Below are 17,303 nucleotides of genomic sequence, written 5' to 3'. Positions count from 1 at the left end.
GAGTTCATACTGTCAGCTCTGGTCTTGTAGAGCACCGTTACTAATACAGCAGTGGGTTTTTTAAGTCTGTGTGTTTTGTTTGTTTGTTTGGTTGGTTTTTTTTTTTTTTTTTTTTTTACCTTCTCACTGAGGAAGATGTGCTGGCTAACAATACTGCTCCACAGTGCTTGCCATCTGTTTTCCTGTTTTTCTGCCATCTCTTATGGACCAGGTGAAAACTGGCTGCTGTTTGTCTGACCTCGGAGTGAAGTCACAGAACAAACATCCTATACTGTTAGCTAAAATCTCTCTTTAATCGTTAATATCCGCGGTGCCCTTCCACCTGCGGGTCAGATTGTTCGCTCCAATGCATTGAATAACGGACTGAGGTTTCAGGAAGAAGAAGGAAAAGAAGGGGAGGGAGTGCTGTGCTCGGAGAACTTGGGAGGTTCAGCTCCCAAGTGGCTACCTAGCCAGCGCAAGGTCACTACCCTCAAACGGGAGGAACCCGCAGTTGAGAGGCGGCAGCTGGATTGGCCGGTCCTCCCGCGACTGATGTGGAGACAGACAAGTACGCCCCTGGAGGACAGGTCCAAGTGCTACTGAAATGCAAATCCCTGCAGATCTTAAAAAAAAAAAAAAAAAAAAAAAAAAGTCAGACGTGGACTAGATGCTTGATCTGGGAACAACAAGCTGTGCATCTTCAGCACGTTCCAACGCTAAGGGAGGGCCTCATGTCACTCAAGAGTCACTGTCCAATCAGAGCCTCGAGGCGGACCCACGCGTCAGAGGAGGAGGAGGGTTCTTCCGTGTGCCACGCTGTAGTTTCCGCTCCTTCGCAGAGGAGGCTAGTAGAGTTGGTGTGATGAGCTGTCAGCCCAGCTTCTGTGTCCTGTGAGGAGCTCAGGCTAGATCCGAAGTCGGGACATGGTGAGCACAGGGTGACTGTCCCTAACGGAGGGGAGGAGCAGCGAGAGCTGCGGTGGTGGGTCCTCCCCGGGCTGCGTGGGAACCAGCGGCCAGAAGCAGCCACTTCTAAGGTTCCTTGCGGTCCTCTTTGCTCCCTGGACCCTACGGTGGCATCCGAGTGACTTCACTATGGGAGCTGCATCTGCACAAAGCGTTTGGAGCAGGGGCTTGTGTGTAGAAACATCCTGGGCAGGACACCAAACTCAGAGAGGCCTAGTTTCTCTAGCGTCTTCTTCTTTAGGTGAGCTGCAACTCTCCAGAGGCCCAGCTGTATTGTCCGAACTACTGAAGGCCTTTGGGCAGGCCTCGCAATCAGGAGCACCAGTGGGAGACTGCTTGCGGATTCTTTCTCCTCCGGTTCAGCTGGAAGGAGCTGTGATGAAGACTGCAAGTCACACCATGGTGAGTGTGGGGCCTCTAACCTCAGGCCAGGAAGAAAATGCTGGCTGAGCTCTCAGAGTCCAGTCGGCTGGCATGGTCTGTGAGGCATACTGTTCTGTTGGCCCGTGTGGTGACATGGTCAGAGGCCCTGAGTGTGGATTCCTGTGAAGCGGGAGGCTGTGCATCCCTGGCCATAAGAAACTGTGGAGCCTAGAACATCACTCTTCAGTGCACACACACAGGCATTGCTTTTGGTGTGCAGTGGGGAAGACAGATTTGAAAACCTAAGGCCTGGTTTCTAGAGGTTCTGAATGTTGCATTCCGCGTTCAGTTCTGTGTGATAAGATTTACAAATAGTTTAGACGCTGGTAGAGAGGAGGTGGTGATCATCCGCCATTTCTTTCTTTCTTTTTTTTTTAAATTTACTTTTCATTAGTTTAAATCCGAGAAGGGTACAGCATCACATGGATTCTGTGTCCAATGGCTTTTGCAGGTTACTTCGGAATTTGGCACGAACCATGCCGCTGTTTCCATGGACCCGAGTTACTTTTCCCCCAGATCACTCTGATTTTGTTTGCTTTGCCTCCAGGAGTCACTGTGTTGTTTTTTGCTTTATACACATAAACACATCTCTTGCCTAAGTAGAAATCAGTTTCATCCCGGGCATAAACACCTTCTATTTTAAGAAGAGCTGTATGCTCTCTTTGGTTCTGGAGACCTCGTTTGTAGCCAGCAAAAATGACTTTGCACCACAGCCTTCCAGACATAGTCACGTTTTAGAAGTCCTGTATCCAGCAGGCCAGCACAGGCGCCAAGATGGCGGAAAGAGGATTCCCCCATTTCTTGATTGGATTCCTTTTAACTTTCTACCACCACCAGTCACCATGGTGTGCTTCAGGGGAATGCAGGCCGGGTACACAGCAGTGTCTGAACTGCAGAGTCCTTTTGGGTGTGCATGGTGTGGTGCAGGTGATAACGCCAGTCTCCATCTTGTGCCATAATCCCCGTGGCAGGACACAGATACTAAATTATCCTTCACCACAGTTTTGTGTGTGGACGTCAGAGAAGCTGCCTTTTGCCTGAGACCACTAGGGGCGTGAGGGGCTGCAGAGCCACAGCCTCTCCCCTCCCCCCGCCCCCCCACTTTCTGATCACCTCCATTTCCAGAGAGAGCTCTAGAGCATGGAGCCACTCGGCTCAGAAGGCCAGAAGTAGCTAGAGGATCAGAAGTGTAATGGTTTAGGGGTCACTTTGATTCATTTTTGTGGGAGTTGTGACATCTGTGTTCATTTAGTTTTTAACACATAAAATCAAAGCTAACATTGGTGAAGTTGTTTCCTGCCTGAGATTCCGTAGGTCTTTTCATGAGGACGTGAATATATTTTGGGGCTTGTGTTCTTAGCCTTTTTTCTGTATCCCTTTGTTCTTCCACCAGTATTATGCATATTCTTGATTGTTGTAACTTATTGGGAAATACAGAAATCACCATTTTGCCAACGTGCATACTGTTTCTTTATAAACCTATTGAGAATTCTGTGTTTCATGACATGTTATAAATTGTAAAGGGTTTTCTTTGGATTCTATTGAATTTATGCTACAAATTGAACATAGCCAACATCCTTCTTTCCTTCCTTCCTTCCTTCTTTCTTTCTTTTAAAATACATCATTTTTAAAAATACTTTATTTTATGTGCATTGGTGTGAGGGTGTCAGCTCTTGGAGCCACTGACAGCTGTGAGCTGCCATGTGGGTGCTGGCAATTGAACCCAGGTCCTTTGGAAGAGCAGGCAGTGCTCTTAACCACTGAGCCATCTTTCCAGCCCCTAAAATACATCATTTTAATGGTGTTGTTCACAGTTGCATAAAATCATAAAAGATACCATTCTATATACTCATTTAGCATGCTGCAGTAGGGGTGTGAAACCAAAGCTGATATGAAATAGTGTGCAAAGCCAGAGAAAGAGGACATATGTATAGAGTTTAGTGGCACAGAATACATTGTTATGGTCACATAAAAGCTATCCCACTCTCTCCCACTAAGTATGATTTAACTGAAAACTAAAAAAGTGAAAATAAAGTGTGCCTCAGAACTAAACAGTGAATCTGATGTGACACGAGATTGTGTATTAGCATACAAAAATAAACTCTGATAGAAGTAGGTTGGGCAGCTGGGCGTGGTGGCGCATGCCTTTAATCCCAGCACTTGGGAGGCAGAGGCAGGCTGATATCAGTGAGTTCAAGACCAGCCTGGTCTACAAAGGGAGTCCAGGACAGCCAAGGCTGTAACATAGAGAAACCCTGTCTGGAAAAACCTACCTTACAGGGTAACAACTTCATTTTTGCTTTGGAGAACCTGTTTAAACATTTAACATTTTTATATATGTTTGTACATGTTTAATGTATTATATAATTAATATATTAATATACAGTATACTTATATATTGACTTATAATTAATGTATCAATACTGTATAACATTACACATATATCTCTATTGTTTGAATTTTTTTTTCCCGAGACAGGGTTTCTCTGTGTAGCCTTGGCTGTCCTTGACTCTCTTTGTAGACCAGGTTGTCCTCGAACTCACAGTGATCCACCTGCCTCTGCCTCCCGAGTGCTGGGATTAAAGGAATGCACCACCACGCCTGGCTTTAAAAAATGTTTTAAATGTTAGTTTTCCTTAAAGAGAAGCAAGAGTATTCTTTTGGAATCTAATAAGGAGATACCTCTGTAATTCCACAATCAAAACTAGTGAAAGACAAACCATGAGAATGGTTTGGTTTATTTCCTGCATGATATGTATTTCACAGTGCTGAGAGGAAAACTTCTGAATTCAGAGATGTAGACAAGGATCAAGAATGAGCTTGTCATAAACCTCTATGTGATGTTCACCCTGTACACACACACAATGAAAACTGTACCTGTCAAAAATGATGCCTTTCCTATCATCACAATTTTGCTTCTCTGTGTTTATTATTCATTATCGCTTCTCTTCATCTTTATATTTTCATTTAGGAAAAATTAATGTTTTTAATTGAAAATCGAATTTTCTCTCATTCCCTATATACCAAACGTTACCCTTCCTTCCACTTTTCACAGCTTCCCCCAACTTCTATCCTCCTCTCACCCAGATCCGCTCCCTATCTTCTGTGTCTCATCAGAAAAGAGCTGGTCTTCAAGATAGCACACCCAAACAGCACAAAACAAGCTTTAAAAAGACAGGGCAAGCAGCGCGTGGTGGCGCACTCCTTTAATCCTAGCACTCGGGAGACAGAGGCAGTTGGATTGCTCTGGTTCAAGGCCAGCCTGGTCTACAAAGTGAATCCAGGACAGCCAAGGCTACATAGAGAAACCCTGTCTCGAAAAACAAACAAACAACAAACAAACAAACAAACAAAAAGACAATGCAAAAAGACATCATATTGAGATTGGACAAGGCAACCCAATAGGAGGGAAAAAGTCTGAAGACCAGATGAGAGAGTCAGAGCTACACCTGCTCCCAATGTTAGGAAACACAGACACACACACACACACACACACACACACACACACACACACACACACACCCTAACAACCCCAGCATACAAGCAGAGGACCTGCTATAGACCCATGTAAGCTCAGTGCTCACTATCTAAGTCCCTGTGAGGTCCCTGGCCATCCAGGCAGTGTAAAGCATGTGCTCCCTCTCATGTCCTGGGCCTCAAGTTAAACCAAACATTGTTTGGCCACTCAAAGAAGTTTGGTGACAACATGTCCCTGCACATCTCACAGGAAGGACAGATTGTAGGTGGAGGATTTTGTGGCCGGGTTGGTGTCTCAGATTCTCTTTCTGTAGCCTGCAAAGTGCCTTCTTGCTTCCAAGAGACTAGAACATAGGACTGATGCTCAAAGCCTGCATCTGCTAGACCGCTCTTCATTCAGGGTGCTTTGTGGAAGTTGTCCTCAGCAGTGGGGCCCTGCTGTCAGTTTTCTTTCAGGGAGAGCAAAATTCTGTCCCAGCATCATCATGGCTTGTTTGGGGATTTCCAGGGGACCTGCTTGGCCCACAATTCAACTGAATGTGACCCAGTCCCACCACTGAAGCCCTGCTAAGCTACACAGGATGGCTACTGCAGACTCCATATTCTCCATTACTATGAGTCCCCACTGGGGTCACGCTAATAGATTCCAGGAAGTTACCAGTGCTCTAGATTTCTACACTAACCCCCGCCCCAAGCCCCCTAATTCCAGCTGTTTCTCCCTGCACTGAAGTCTCTCCTTCCATCCCCACTCCAACTGATTCCTCCCACCCCAGTCCAAATTCACCCTAAATCCACCCTCAGTATCTAGTCTTTTCCTTTTCCTAAAAGATCCATGCTTCCTCCCAATACCTTCCTCTTGCCCTAACCATTCTGCATCTCTTGACTGTGGTCTGATGATCATTTAGCTAATAGATAATATCAACTTATAGTTGAATGCATACCAAATTTGTCATTCTGTGTCCCGGTTATGTCACTTTTGTAGTTGTGATGTCATTTTTTAAACAGCTGAGTAATACTCCATTGTGTAAATGTATCACGTTTTCTTTATTTATTCTTCAGTTGAGGGACATCTAGGTTGTTTCCAGTTTCTGACTAGTATGAGTAAAGCCACTTTGAACATAGTTGAGCAAGTGTCCTTATGGCAGGATGGAGCACCTTTTGGATATGTGCCAAGAGTGGTATAGCTGGGTCTTGAGGTAGATGGATTTCCAGGTTTCTGAGGAAGCAACCACGATACTGATTTCCACAGTGGCTCTGTTAGTTTGCACTCCCATGAGCAATGGAGGAGTGTTGCACCTGCTCCACACCCTTGCCAGCATTAGCCGTCACTTCTATTCCTGATCCTAGCCATTCTGACATTTTAAAGAAGATGAATGTTTTGTTTTTGTTTTTGGAGACAGGGTTTCTCTGTGTGGCCCTGGTTGCCCTGTAATCACTATGTAGGTCAGGCTGGACTCAAACTCACAAAGATCTGTCTGCCTCTGCCTTCATAGTGCTGGGATTAAAAGCTTGTAGCACCATATGTGGTTTACGATGGAACTTAAGTGTCTCCCAGCTATTTGAGATACCCTTGTTGAGATTCTCTATTTGGATCTGTACCCCATCTTTAATTGAGTTTCTGTTTTTGAACATCTAGTTTCTAAAGTTCTTTATATATTTTGTATATTTGGGCCTCTATTGGTTATGGAGTTGATAAAAAAATTTTCCCATTCCTTAGGCTGTCTCTTTGTCCAACTGAATGTGTTTTTGCCTTATAGAAACTTTTCAGTTTCATGAGGTCCCGTTTATTAATTGTTGATGTTAGTGTCTGCACTATTGGTGCTTTGGTCAGAAGGTTGTCTCCTGTGTCATAGCATTCAGAGTTGTTCCCAGTTTCTCTTTTGTCAGTTTCAGTGTGTCTGGTCTAAATTTGGGTCAGCCTGTTGGAATATTCAGGACCTGCTGTGGTAGGATAGCTTGTCTCTGCTGGTGACATATTTCCCTGGCTGTTATTGATGACGTTCCTAACTGGTGTTTATCCATCTACATTTGGGGTGATTATAGGTCTAGGTGCCTATTTCTGGGTTTGACTTGGTTGGGTGGGAATTTTTAAAGGGTTTTTGTTTGCTTTCTACATTTTGAGAGGATGTTGGCCAAGTATTGCCCTTTTTACTGCCCTGCTTGGCTTCTGTGTTCACAGGGGAACACTTGCTGGTATTGGAGGCTGGGGAAAGAGAAAGCCAGGGAGAGATCTTAGGGATCCACAGTAGGTGTGGGCAGTAGGATGGGGAAGCTGCCTCTGGCGTTCTATTCCAGGGCTAAGAGCAGCTGCGAAAATTGGGTCTCAGGTAACAGTGTGGTAGATCAGTGGACGACATATGTTGTGTTTTGGCAGGTGTGGCATGTGGTTGAGCAAAGGGTGCCTGTCCAAGTGGAGGCTGAGGTGCAGATGAGGTGGGAAAGGAAGGTTAGGTGAGGATGGTCCATGGGATGCACAGAAGTCATGTCCCTAGTGTTCTGTTCCAGTGCTGATGGTGACTGTGAAATTGGCTCTGGAGTGACAGATAGTGGAGTAGGTCTTTGGAAAGACTACCTAGTCTTCTGGCAAGCATGGCCTGCGGTTGACCAGGGAGTGCCTGCCCATAGTTAGGGGCATGGACACAAAGATGAGGCAGGAAGGGAAGTGCACCTGGGAAATAGTCTGTGGTATCTACAGGGGCTATGGGCAAGGAAAGAGGAAGATGCAGCTCTAGGGGCAATGCTGAGTATTGAAGCTCAGATAACAAAAAATTGGGGATGGTCCACTGGCATCCCACCTGGTCCCATACCTAACGTCTTAATACTGACACATAACTTTCCCAGGAATAATTTCTTCTTCATTTATTTCAAAATTTTATCTTTGTTAATCTTTGAACTCTGAAAGACTTTTTCTTTTCTTTCTTTCTTTTTATTTTATTTTTTATTTATTTATTTTTGGTTTTGGTTTTGGTTTTTCGAGACAAGGTTTCTCTGTGTAGCCATGGCTGTCCTGGACTCGCTCTGTAGACCAGACTGGCCTCGAACTCACAGTGATCCACCTGCCTCTGCCTCCCAAGTGCTGGGATTAAAGGCGTGTGCCACCACTGCCTGGCTCAAAAGCCTTTTTCTTAATTGTATATAAATTGCTATATAGGCTGGGCAGGTCATTCAGGAAGTATTCTCCATGGGATTGACCTAAGTTCAGATACCAACACCCATGTTAAGAGTCTCATAATCACCTGCTACTTGAGATCCAGGGGATCTCACCACTCTTCTTTGGTGTGTCCCCTGTATACACATGGAAGACGTTTTCTCACATACAAACATACATATAAAATAGAGATAGAATTGTTTACAAAAGTGCTTATGACTTATAAAGCATTAGAGCAAAACAAGCTGCTTTAGGTGTATACTACAAATCATACACTGTGTTGTTGTTGTTGTTGTTGTTGTTGTTGTTGTCGTCCTGCATCAGTTTTTAAAAGTTTTCATTTCCTCAGTCTGGTGCAGACTTACAGCTAATCATCAATCATAGCAAACAAAATGGTTTCTATCTAAGAGATCCTAACAGATATCCTTTTCTTCATCATGAGAGAATGAGATACTTTTAGTCGTTAAATCTATTTCCTCCTGTGTTGATCCATCAGGATGCTAATCTCTCCAGTTTTAGCAGAATAACCCTCCACTCCCAGTCCATTTTCTATATGGGCACGGGAGAGAACCAGAGTGCACAGGTTGAGTGCTGGCCACTGATTACTTAGATTTTGATTTTGATTGTAATCTTGTAGTTCTTAGTAAATGATTGTGTTATATTTATAGGACTGGTTTTGTGTCTCCTTTTTTCAGTCATGCCATCTGTGTTGTTTGATTCTATTGATTATAACTATAATTATACTGTTGTTTTTCTGGAAAGTGAGAATCCTTCACCTACTTTTGTCTTCAGGAAATTTACTACGTTATGTTATGAGTTCCTTGAGTTTTTTTTTGTTTTGTTTTGTTGGGTTTTTTTTTTTTTTTTTTTTTTTTTTTTTTGGTTTGGGGACTTTCTGTGTGAAACAGTTTTAGTTTTGTCTTCTTGACCCTAAAGACTTGCCTCTCCTCATTTATTGGCTAATCTATATTTTTCAGTTGTTGTAATCATCAGTGTTTGGGATTTTGCTACTTAAGTGATTGATATGGCTAACAAGTTGGTTTCGGGTTTTATAAATGTTCTCTTATATTACTGTCTCTGTATCCTAATTATCTTAAGTTTTCAATATTTCAGAGCCTACAGTCATGTGAGGAAGTCTCAACTGAGGGTGTGCCCCAATCAGAATGTCTGTTTGCTAGGTCTGTGAGAGAGTGTATTGGTGGGCAGTTGATATGGGAAGGCTCTTCCACTTAGAGTGGCAGAATCTCTAAGAAAGCAGCCTGGGCTGGATAAAGAGAGGTACCTGAGCTAGAGACAGTGACCAAGCAAGACACCAAGACAGGAAACAATATTTGCCCATTGTTTTTGCCTATATTTTCTACCTTGAGTGTCTATCCTAAGCTCCCAAAATGATAGAATGTGATCTGACAAAATTGGACAAATAAAGTGTTCATAACTTGAGACACTTTTGGTTGAGGAAAGCAGCAAAGAAGCAAGTTAGAACAACAAATACCAAAAACAAATGAACAAAACAACAACAAAAACTGGTACACAAAAAGTGATTTAGCTGCTGGACAGAACCTGGGAATGCTGTGTGTTGGAGGAATGTTGAAAATATCAAGACTTTAGATGGCAAAAGGTATAGAAAGCAGTACATAGCTTAATCCGCTGTCCTTGCATGACCTGGAAGATTGGATTGTTGAGAGTAATGCAGACAGGAAGCCGAGGTCATGGGATTTTAATGGAAAATAGACTTCCTAGAGAAAAACTGCACTAGGCAGGTTCAGATGGTAGTCACATACTGAAACAGAGCATGAATTCACCTCCAAGTAGATTATCACCATTAAAGAGAGGGCCTGTGGCTCTGGATTTGAAGCCTAAGAAGGTGCCACAGAACAACATTCTCTTCTGCTAAGCCTTCAAGTAATAGAAAGAGTAGGCAAAGTGATTGCTAGTCCTAAGAAGCAAGTTCATACAAAACTTGTAAGGCCCATCCTAATTTAGAAGCCAAACTTGTCAGGATCATCCATGTTAGGCTGGTTCTCAAAACACGAAAGATTCAAATTTTAAGGTCATGGATACTTAGTCCTTGTTTTCAATTTAGCACTGTTCCATCCATTTGTGTTTGGCAGAGTCAGAGCCCCCCTGAGGATTTCATTGCATGAAGCTGTGAGGATGAAGTCTCAGTTGCATGTGTTACCACAAATGTTGAGATACCCAAGCTATGAGGCATCTACCATGGAGAGCTGCATATAGCGAGTGAAGTAACCAAACCAAGAGATATGTGAGAAGTTGCAGCGATAGGGCCATCTAAGCCCTTTGAAACTGAAGATTCATGTGCCTGATGCAGAGCTACAGGATCTGGTGTTTCCCCTGATGGGTTCCTTGCCTTGGTCCAATCTTCCCTCACTATGTACCCATTCCTCCCTATTGGAATGGGAAGGGTTATTTTGTGCCATTTTTGTCTTGGAAAGATATACCTTATTTTTTGATTTTGCAAGATGTGACAGTCTAGAGATTACCATGAGTGTCAAAGAGACTTTGGACATTTGACAGTGCAGGGCCTGTTGCAGACTTTGAGGATCACTGCAGTTAGCCTAAGTGGATTTTCATCTTGGGATGACCATGACCTACATTGGCCAGGATCAGATGGTCGTTGGTTGAATCAAAAACTCCTAGATAAGATAATGTCTTTGAACACTTGTCACCCCTTAGTGACTTTCTTTGGGTAGCTGTGAACCTTTTGTAGAAGGCTTTCTAGATGACATTCCTCATTGTGGATGGGATTGGAGTGTCTGTAGGCTCAACCCATTTCCTGTTCTTTTTGTCTACTGTGTTGTGGTTGAAACTAATCATTCAGCTTCCTCCTCATGCTGTCATGCCTTCACCATTATACACTTATCCATAAGTCACATGAGATAGACTTGCTCCTCAATGCGAATATATTTCACTAGTCTAATGTTTCTTATATTTTTAGTTTTGTTGTTTTTGTTTTTGAAGATTGTTTCTCTGTGTAGACCTGGCTGTCCTCAAAGTAGGCTTGTAGACCAAGGAGGCCTCGAACTGACTCTGGCTCCCAGTTGCTGCAATTAAATGTGGGCCAATATACCTGGCTTTCCATTTTGTTTTTATATTGTTGGCTGATGGGCCTGGAATGCAGGTTTTTGTCAAGCATATGATGTTGTGCTGAGCTCCCCCTCACATCTTGAATTTTGAAATTTGGCCGAGAGTATCATTCTGTTTCCCAGACTGGCATGTACTCATGTCATCAGTACTGCCTGAGCCTCCCATGATTTTTTTTTTTTATTTCAGGTATGTGACATTCTTCCTACCTTTTGCATTTGAATTTATGTTGGAATGAATATGAGTATTTTGCCTGTGTGCATGAAAACACACCTCATTTGTGTCTGGTCCTCACAGTAGGCAAAAGATGTCCTCATAGCTCCTGAACTTGTAAGAATTGATAGTTATGCGCCCCGATGTAAGTATTGGCAGTTAAGCCAACTTATTTGCAAAACCTGCAAGAGCTCTTCCCTTTAAGCCATCTCTCCTGTCCTATGTTGTTTATTTAGGATCAATTTTTACATTGCTAATACTTACATCTGTCCATTTGTACCTGCTTTAAAATGCATTCCCTTTTAGTAAAATCTTACTAATGTTACAGTTTAAACCTATAGTTTTTGGAAGATGAATACAGAACTGCAGTGGATGTATACTTCTTTTTAGGAACTTAACTAAAAACTTCTGAGTTTTTCCTCTCTTTTTTGTTTGTTTAGTTGAATTTTGCAGGGGAGACAGGGTTTAATATGTGCCTCTGGGTGCCCTAGAAATCATTGCATAGAGCAGGCTGGCGTCTCACTCAATATTCCCTCTGTCTCCTGAGTGCAGGGATTAAAGGCATGAGCCAATAGACTCAGGTACTCCTTTTTTTTTTTTTTAAAGGTTCATTTATTTATTATGTGTATGGTATTCTGCCTGCATGTACTCCTAAATGCCAGAAGAGGGGACCAGATCTTATTTTAGGTGGTTGCTGGGTATTGAACTCAGGACCTTTGGAAGAACAGCCAGTGCTCTTAATCTCTGAGCCATCTCTCCAGCCTGTTTGCTCATTGTTTTTTGTAGTTAGTAATTGTTTATACAATTTCTCTGATGTGTGCTCCAGATTACTGATTTGTTTGCTTCTATCTTTCTCTTTATGCTTGTGAATTAGCATTTCTCTTGCAAGGCTATATCCTACTCAAAGGGTATAGAAATGACAGAGGTGAACCTTGTTATTAAGTTTTTTTCTAAAATGACTTAGTAATTTTGTTAGAACTTATGTGTCAGGAAATAATTAGGGAAATACCAGAATTATATGAATATGTTTTCAATGAAGTATACATGTCCAAGTTTGTTACCATCATGCTTTCTGTTGTACTTACATATGTGATGTTTTAGGGTGCAGTAACCTATGATGATGTGCATGTAAACTTCACTCGAGAAGAGTGGGCTTTGCTGGATCCTTCCCAGAAGACTCTCTACAAAGATGTGATGCTGGAGACCTACAGGAACCTCACTGCTATAGGTAAGACTGTGGATTTTCTTTACCTTTGTATAATGAGGGGACAATAATTTTTTTGTTATTAATAATCTTCTGTAATTTCAATTGAGAAGAGGAAGAGTGAGGTAAATAAATCAGGCACAATTCTAAGGTTCACTGAGTATACTAACTTAAATTTTGCATAATTTCCAATAATATATCATACATTTTCTTGTACTGTATTTTAGGCTATAACTGGGCAAACCACAATAATGAAGAACATTGTCAACGTTCTAGAAGACATGGAAGGTAATTTTCATGTACAAGCTGACACATATATGCCTCTGAAGACATTCCATGTGTCCTGGACGTTTCAAGAAAAAGCCACAGTGTAAATAAGCACAGCTTTAAGTGTATTGATGATTATTAAATTCTCATAAAACCATGCACCTCAATGTCATATATCTGATTTCTGTTTGCAAGGCATTCCTTTAAGAAAGAAGACATGGAAACAATGCCTTAATGGATATCACAGTTTTATTCATAGCCCGTTTAGAGCTATGCTGTAGAACTGCCAATCCCTTTAGTCTTAAACCACTCAGATATTGTAAAACACCTTGAATAAGTGATGAGTATGTGTCTGAAACCTTCTAATAAGCCAGTAGTCCATAATAACCTGGCATTACTTGTAGTGATGATGTTAAGTTCAGCGAGAGAGGCAGTTTATGGTGGGACAGAAGGTTGTTTTGGAGAAGCAATCCCTATACCACATGTCTATGAGGAACAAAAAGTGAAACTCTGTGAATGCAGTATGGAAACCTTTTATTTGTTATTTTTCCTTTCATAGGTGTGTAATATGTCACAGTGAATGTAAGCCATGTATGCATAAGGGATATTGAAAGAAGCAGTGTGCCTCTTTCTTCCCAGGATAATTAGAAGATGTATAGCAGTCCCCAGTTTGAGTATACTTGTTGAATGTCGTAAAACTTTACACTTAATTGATTTTCAAACTTTATTGTGAATCCATCAACAAACTCACTCTGCAGAAAATCCCTGAGTTCTAGGAATGTGAAAATTCTTTTGTTTGTCCTGGTTCACTTTACAAATGTAGTATGACCCAAACTAGAAGAAAATTTATGAATACAATCAGTGTGGTAAAGCTCTGCGTTCTCCCAGTTCTCTTCAAATATATGGAAAAAAAACCTCTTATAGGAAAAGGATGCTATAAATGTGAGCCCTGTAATAAGTGCTCTTACCATCTCAGGTATCTTCAAAGATGAGAAGCAACCTGTTATGAAGGAGAACACCATGAATGTAAACATAGTGATAAAACCTTAAGATCTGATTTCTCTTTAGAATTAGACCAAATTGTAAAATTAATTCATACAGGTTAAAGAATTCTTCAGTGTAATGAATGTGGTAAAGCTTTCACATGTACCAATTATCTTCACAGGCATGAAAGAAATCATACTGAAGAGAAACCCTCTGAATGTACTGAGCATGGTGAAGCCTTTGCATGTCACCGTGATCTCCAGATACATAAAAGAACACACACCGGAGAGAAGCCCTATGAGTGTAACCAATGTGGGAAAGCCTTTGCACGTCACCGTGATCTCCTAATACATAGAAGGACACATACTCAAGGACACCTAAGGAAACCTTACAAATGTTATCGATGTGGTAAAGCCTATTCACAACACAGTAGTCTCTGCAGGCATAAAAGAACACATACTGGAGAGAAGAAACTCTATGAATGTAACCAATGTGGGAAAGCCTTTGCACATCCCAGAATTCTCCAAAGACACAAAAGAAAACACACTGGAAAGAAACCTTATGGATGTAAACAGTGTGGTAAAACTTTTGCATGCCGTAGTCATCTTCAAAGGCATGAACGAATTCATACTGGAGAGAAACCCTATGAATGTAATCAATGTGGAAAATCTTTCGCACTTCAAAGTCATCTTCAAAATCATGAAAAAATTCATACTGGAGAGAAACCCTATAAATGTAATGAGTGTGCTAAAGCCTTTGCACGTCACAGTTCTCTCTTATTACATAAAGGTACACATACTGGAGAGAAACCCTATGAATGTAACCAATGTGGGAAAGCTTTTGCACATCACCGTGATCTCCTAGTACATAAAAGAACACATACTGGAGAGAAACCCTATAAGTGTAATCAATGTAGTAAAGCCTTTGCACAACACAGTAGTCTCCGCAGACATAAAAGAACACATACTGGAGAGAAACCTTACAAATGTAATCAATGTGATAAATCCTTTATACAATGTGGTAGTCTCCTAATCCATAAAAGAACACATACTGGAGAGAAACCCTATAAATGTAATCAATGTGATAAAGCTTTTTCACAACACAGTAGCCTCCGCAGACATAAAAGAACACATACTGGAGAAAAACCCTATGAATGTAACCAATGTGGGAAAGCCTTTGCACAACCCAGAACTCTCCAAAGACATGAAAGAACACACACTGGAGAGAAACCCTATGAATGTAATCAGTGTGGTAAAGCCTTTGCACGTCACAGTCATCTTCAAAGGCATGAACGAATCCATACTGGAAAGAAACCCTATGAATGTAACCAATGTGGGAAAGCCTTTGCACATCACAGTCATCTTCAGATTCATGAAAAAATACATACTGGAGAGAATCCCTATAAATGTAACCTATGTACTCAAGCCTTTGCATGTCACACTTCTCTCTTACTACATAAAAGAACACACACTGGAGAAAAACCTTATAAGTGTAATCCGTGTGGTAAAGTCTTTGTATCTCACAGTCATCTTCAAAGGCATGAAAGAACTCATACTGGAGAGAAACCTTACAAATGTGATCAATGTGAGAAAGTCTTCGGACATCTCTATAGTCTCCAAACACATAGAAGAACGCACACTGGAGAGAAACCCTATGAATGTGATCAGTGTGGGAAAGCCTTTACATGTCAGAATTATCTCTTACTACATAAAAGAACACATAAAGGAGAGAAACCATATGAGTGTGATCAATGTGGTAAAGCCTTTGCAAGTCACAGTTATTTCCTAATACATAAAAGAACACACACTGGAGAGAAACCCTATGAATGTAAGCAATGTGGTAAAGCCTATGCATGTAGCAAGAGTCTCCGAAATCATGAGAAAAAGCAATACTGCAGAGAAGCCCTAAAAATGTAGTCAATGTGGTAAATTTTGCACTTCCTGTTACCTTTATACAAGAATAAAACCTTCAGTGTGTAATCAACCTGTTAATGCCTTTGCACCTCACAGATGTCTTTGAAGACGTCACAAAACTCGTACTGAAGGCAATCTATGACTAAAGGATTTGATAAGATCTTTAGTCAACCCACTTACATAAAATTGCAGAAGATTGTTTATTCTGGAGAAAAACTCTGACAAATGTTAACGATGTATTCAAATATAATGATGTGCCTCTTTTTTATTTATATATGTAAACTCAGGAATTTAAGCAATAAAGTAACCTGTTCAACTACATGAAATATCCGAGTATAAAAATTTCTGGATGTGTATTGATTCTTTTTCTGCTGCTATGATAAAACAATTCCTAAAACAACTTATAAAGGCATTTAATTTGGCCCAGCAGGGTGGTGCATGCCTTTAATCCCAGCACTCGGGAGACAGCGGCAGGTGGATTTCTGTGAGTTCAAGGCCAACCTGATCTACAAAGCAAGTCTAGGACAGCCAGTGCTGTTATACAGAGAAACCCTGTCTTAAAAGGAGGAGGACGAGGAGGAGGAGGAGGAGGAGGAGGAGGAGGAGGAGGAGGAAGAGAAGAAGAAGAAGAAGAAGAAGAAGAAGAAGAAGAAGAAGAAGAAGAAGAAGAAGAAGAAGAAGAATGTTTTAATTTGGTATAGTTCCAAAGGGATATGGGATCACTGTGAAAGTGTCAAGTGTCACACATGGCCACTAAAGCAGGAAGCTCGGAGCGCAGCCTTAAAGAGAATATGGGAACTAGAAATGGTGTGTGGCTGAGAACTCTCAAGTCCACCCCTAGTGACATATTTCCTCCATCAGGGCAGCATTTCCTAAGTCTTCCCAATGATACCATCAGCTGAGAAGGATTGGTCCTCTGACTTCAAGCCTCCATGCTTGCTTTCTGTTACATGAACCAGTTCATGATGAAGAGAAACTGGATAAGCTTTAGATGCCTTAACACTTGGGTTACAGGAATGAATACTTATACAAAATAAAATGAGCAAAATTTTATTTAACGATTTGTCTTTATTTTAATTATGTGATGTCAGTGTGTGTGCATGTGCATGCATGTGTGTGTGCATGTGTATGTACATGTGCATTCTGGTTCCCAAGTAAATTGGATCCTTGGATCTTCTTTTAGCAGGAATTACAGCAAGTTTTCTGAAACCAGATCTTGGTCTTGGGAATAACCTTGTCTTAACTGTCTAGCCGTGTCTCCAGTCATGTAAACATTTTAAAGTATTTTTTTATTAATTAATTTATTATATATACAGCATTCTTCCTGGGTATATGCTTACATACTAGAAGAGTGCACTAGATCTTATTATAGATGGTTATGAGCCACCATGTGGTTGCTGGGAATTGAACTCAGGACCTTTGGAAGAACAGCCAGTGCTCTTACCCCCTGAACCTTCTCTCCAGTCCCCTTAAAAATCTTTTAAAATCATCTTTATGTAAGGAAATAGGGGGAAAAACTCAAAGAGGATATCCTATCCATGTAACTGATTTCTCTAGACTGTAGACATTATAGTTGTCTTCATTTTCAAGAAAAATTCTTTTTCATCTCGTCATCATCTCCATG

The 17,303-nt window shown here is 41.3% G+C and overlaps 1 protein-coding gene and 1 pseudogene across 4 annotated transcripts; one reads left to right on the top strand and one right to left on the bottom strand.

Annotated features, from left to right (window-relative positions):
* The first annotated feature begins 776 nt into the window (after positions 1–776).
* On the top strand, positions 777–16,737 carry LOC311598740 (uncharacterized protein). Of its 3 annotated transcripts, XM_084784063.1 has the most exons (6): positions 777–909; positions 1,190–1,350; positions 11,288–11,456; positions 12,413–12,539; positions 12,743–12,803; positions 13,948–16,737. In XM_084784063.1, exons 3-6 carry the CDS (start codon positions 11,445–11,447, stop codon positions 15,680–15,682), a joined length of 1,935 nt encoding a protein of 644 aa, XP_084640189.1. In that variant the 5' UTR covers positions 777–909; positions 1,190–1,350; positions 11,288–11,444; the 3' UTR covers positions 15,683–16,737. The 3 variants fall into 3 exon arrangements, with proteins under 3 accessions (XP_084640189.1, XP_084640188.1, XP_084640190.1); XM_084784062.1 differs by lacking the exon at positions 11,288–11,456; XM_084784064.1 differs by lacking the exons at positions 777–909; positions 1,190–1,350; positions 11,288–11,456; positions 12,413–12,539; positions 12,743–12,803 and adding an exon at positions 12,808–12,885.
* LOC311598760 (large ribosomal subunit protein eL33-like) lies at positions 1,474–4,003 on the bottom strand (annotated as a pseudogene). The gene is made up of 2 exons (XR_014783627.1): positions 3,929–4,003; positions 1,474–3,472 (listed from the first exon to the last, which is right to left on the bottom strand). The product of XR_014783627.1 is annotated as a large ribosomal subunit protein eL33-like (transcript).
* Positions 16,738–17,303: the final 566 nt, after the last annotated feature.

The sequence above is a fragment of the Acomys minous genome (genome assembly GCF_964271855.1).
Source record: "Acomys minous genome assembly, chromosome: 5".
Taxonomy (NCBI): Eukaryota; Metazoa; Chordata; class Mammalia; order Rodentia; family Muridae; genus Acomys; species Acomys minous.
Note: the sequence above shows the minus strand (reverse complement) of the source record. Positions and strands in the feature narration are given on the sequence as shown.

Excerpts from the sequence above, each read along its gene's own strand:
- LOC311598740 (XM_084784062.1), top strand. The coding sequence starts at position 1,327 with ATGAAGACTGCAAGTCACACCATG. Across the intron at positions 1,351-12,412 it reads AGACTGCAAGTCACACCATG|GGTGCAGTAACCTATGATGA; the intron begins GTGAGTGTGGGG and ends GTGATGTTTTAG. Across the intron at positions 12,804-13,947 it reads CGTTCTAGAAGACATGGAAG|GCATGAAAGAAATCATACTG; the intron begins GTAATTTTCATG and ends TTATCTTCACAG.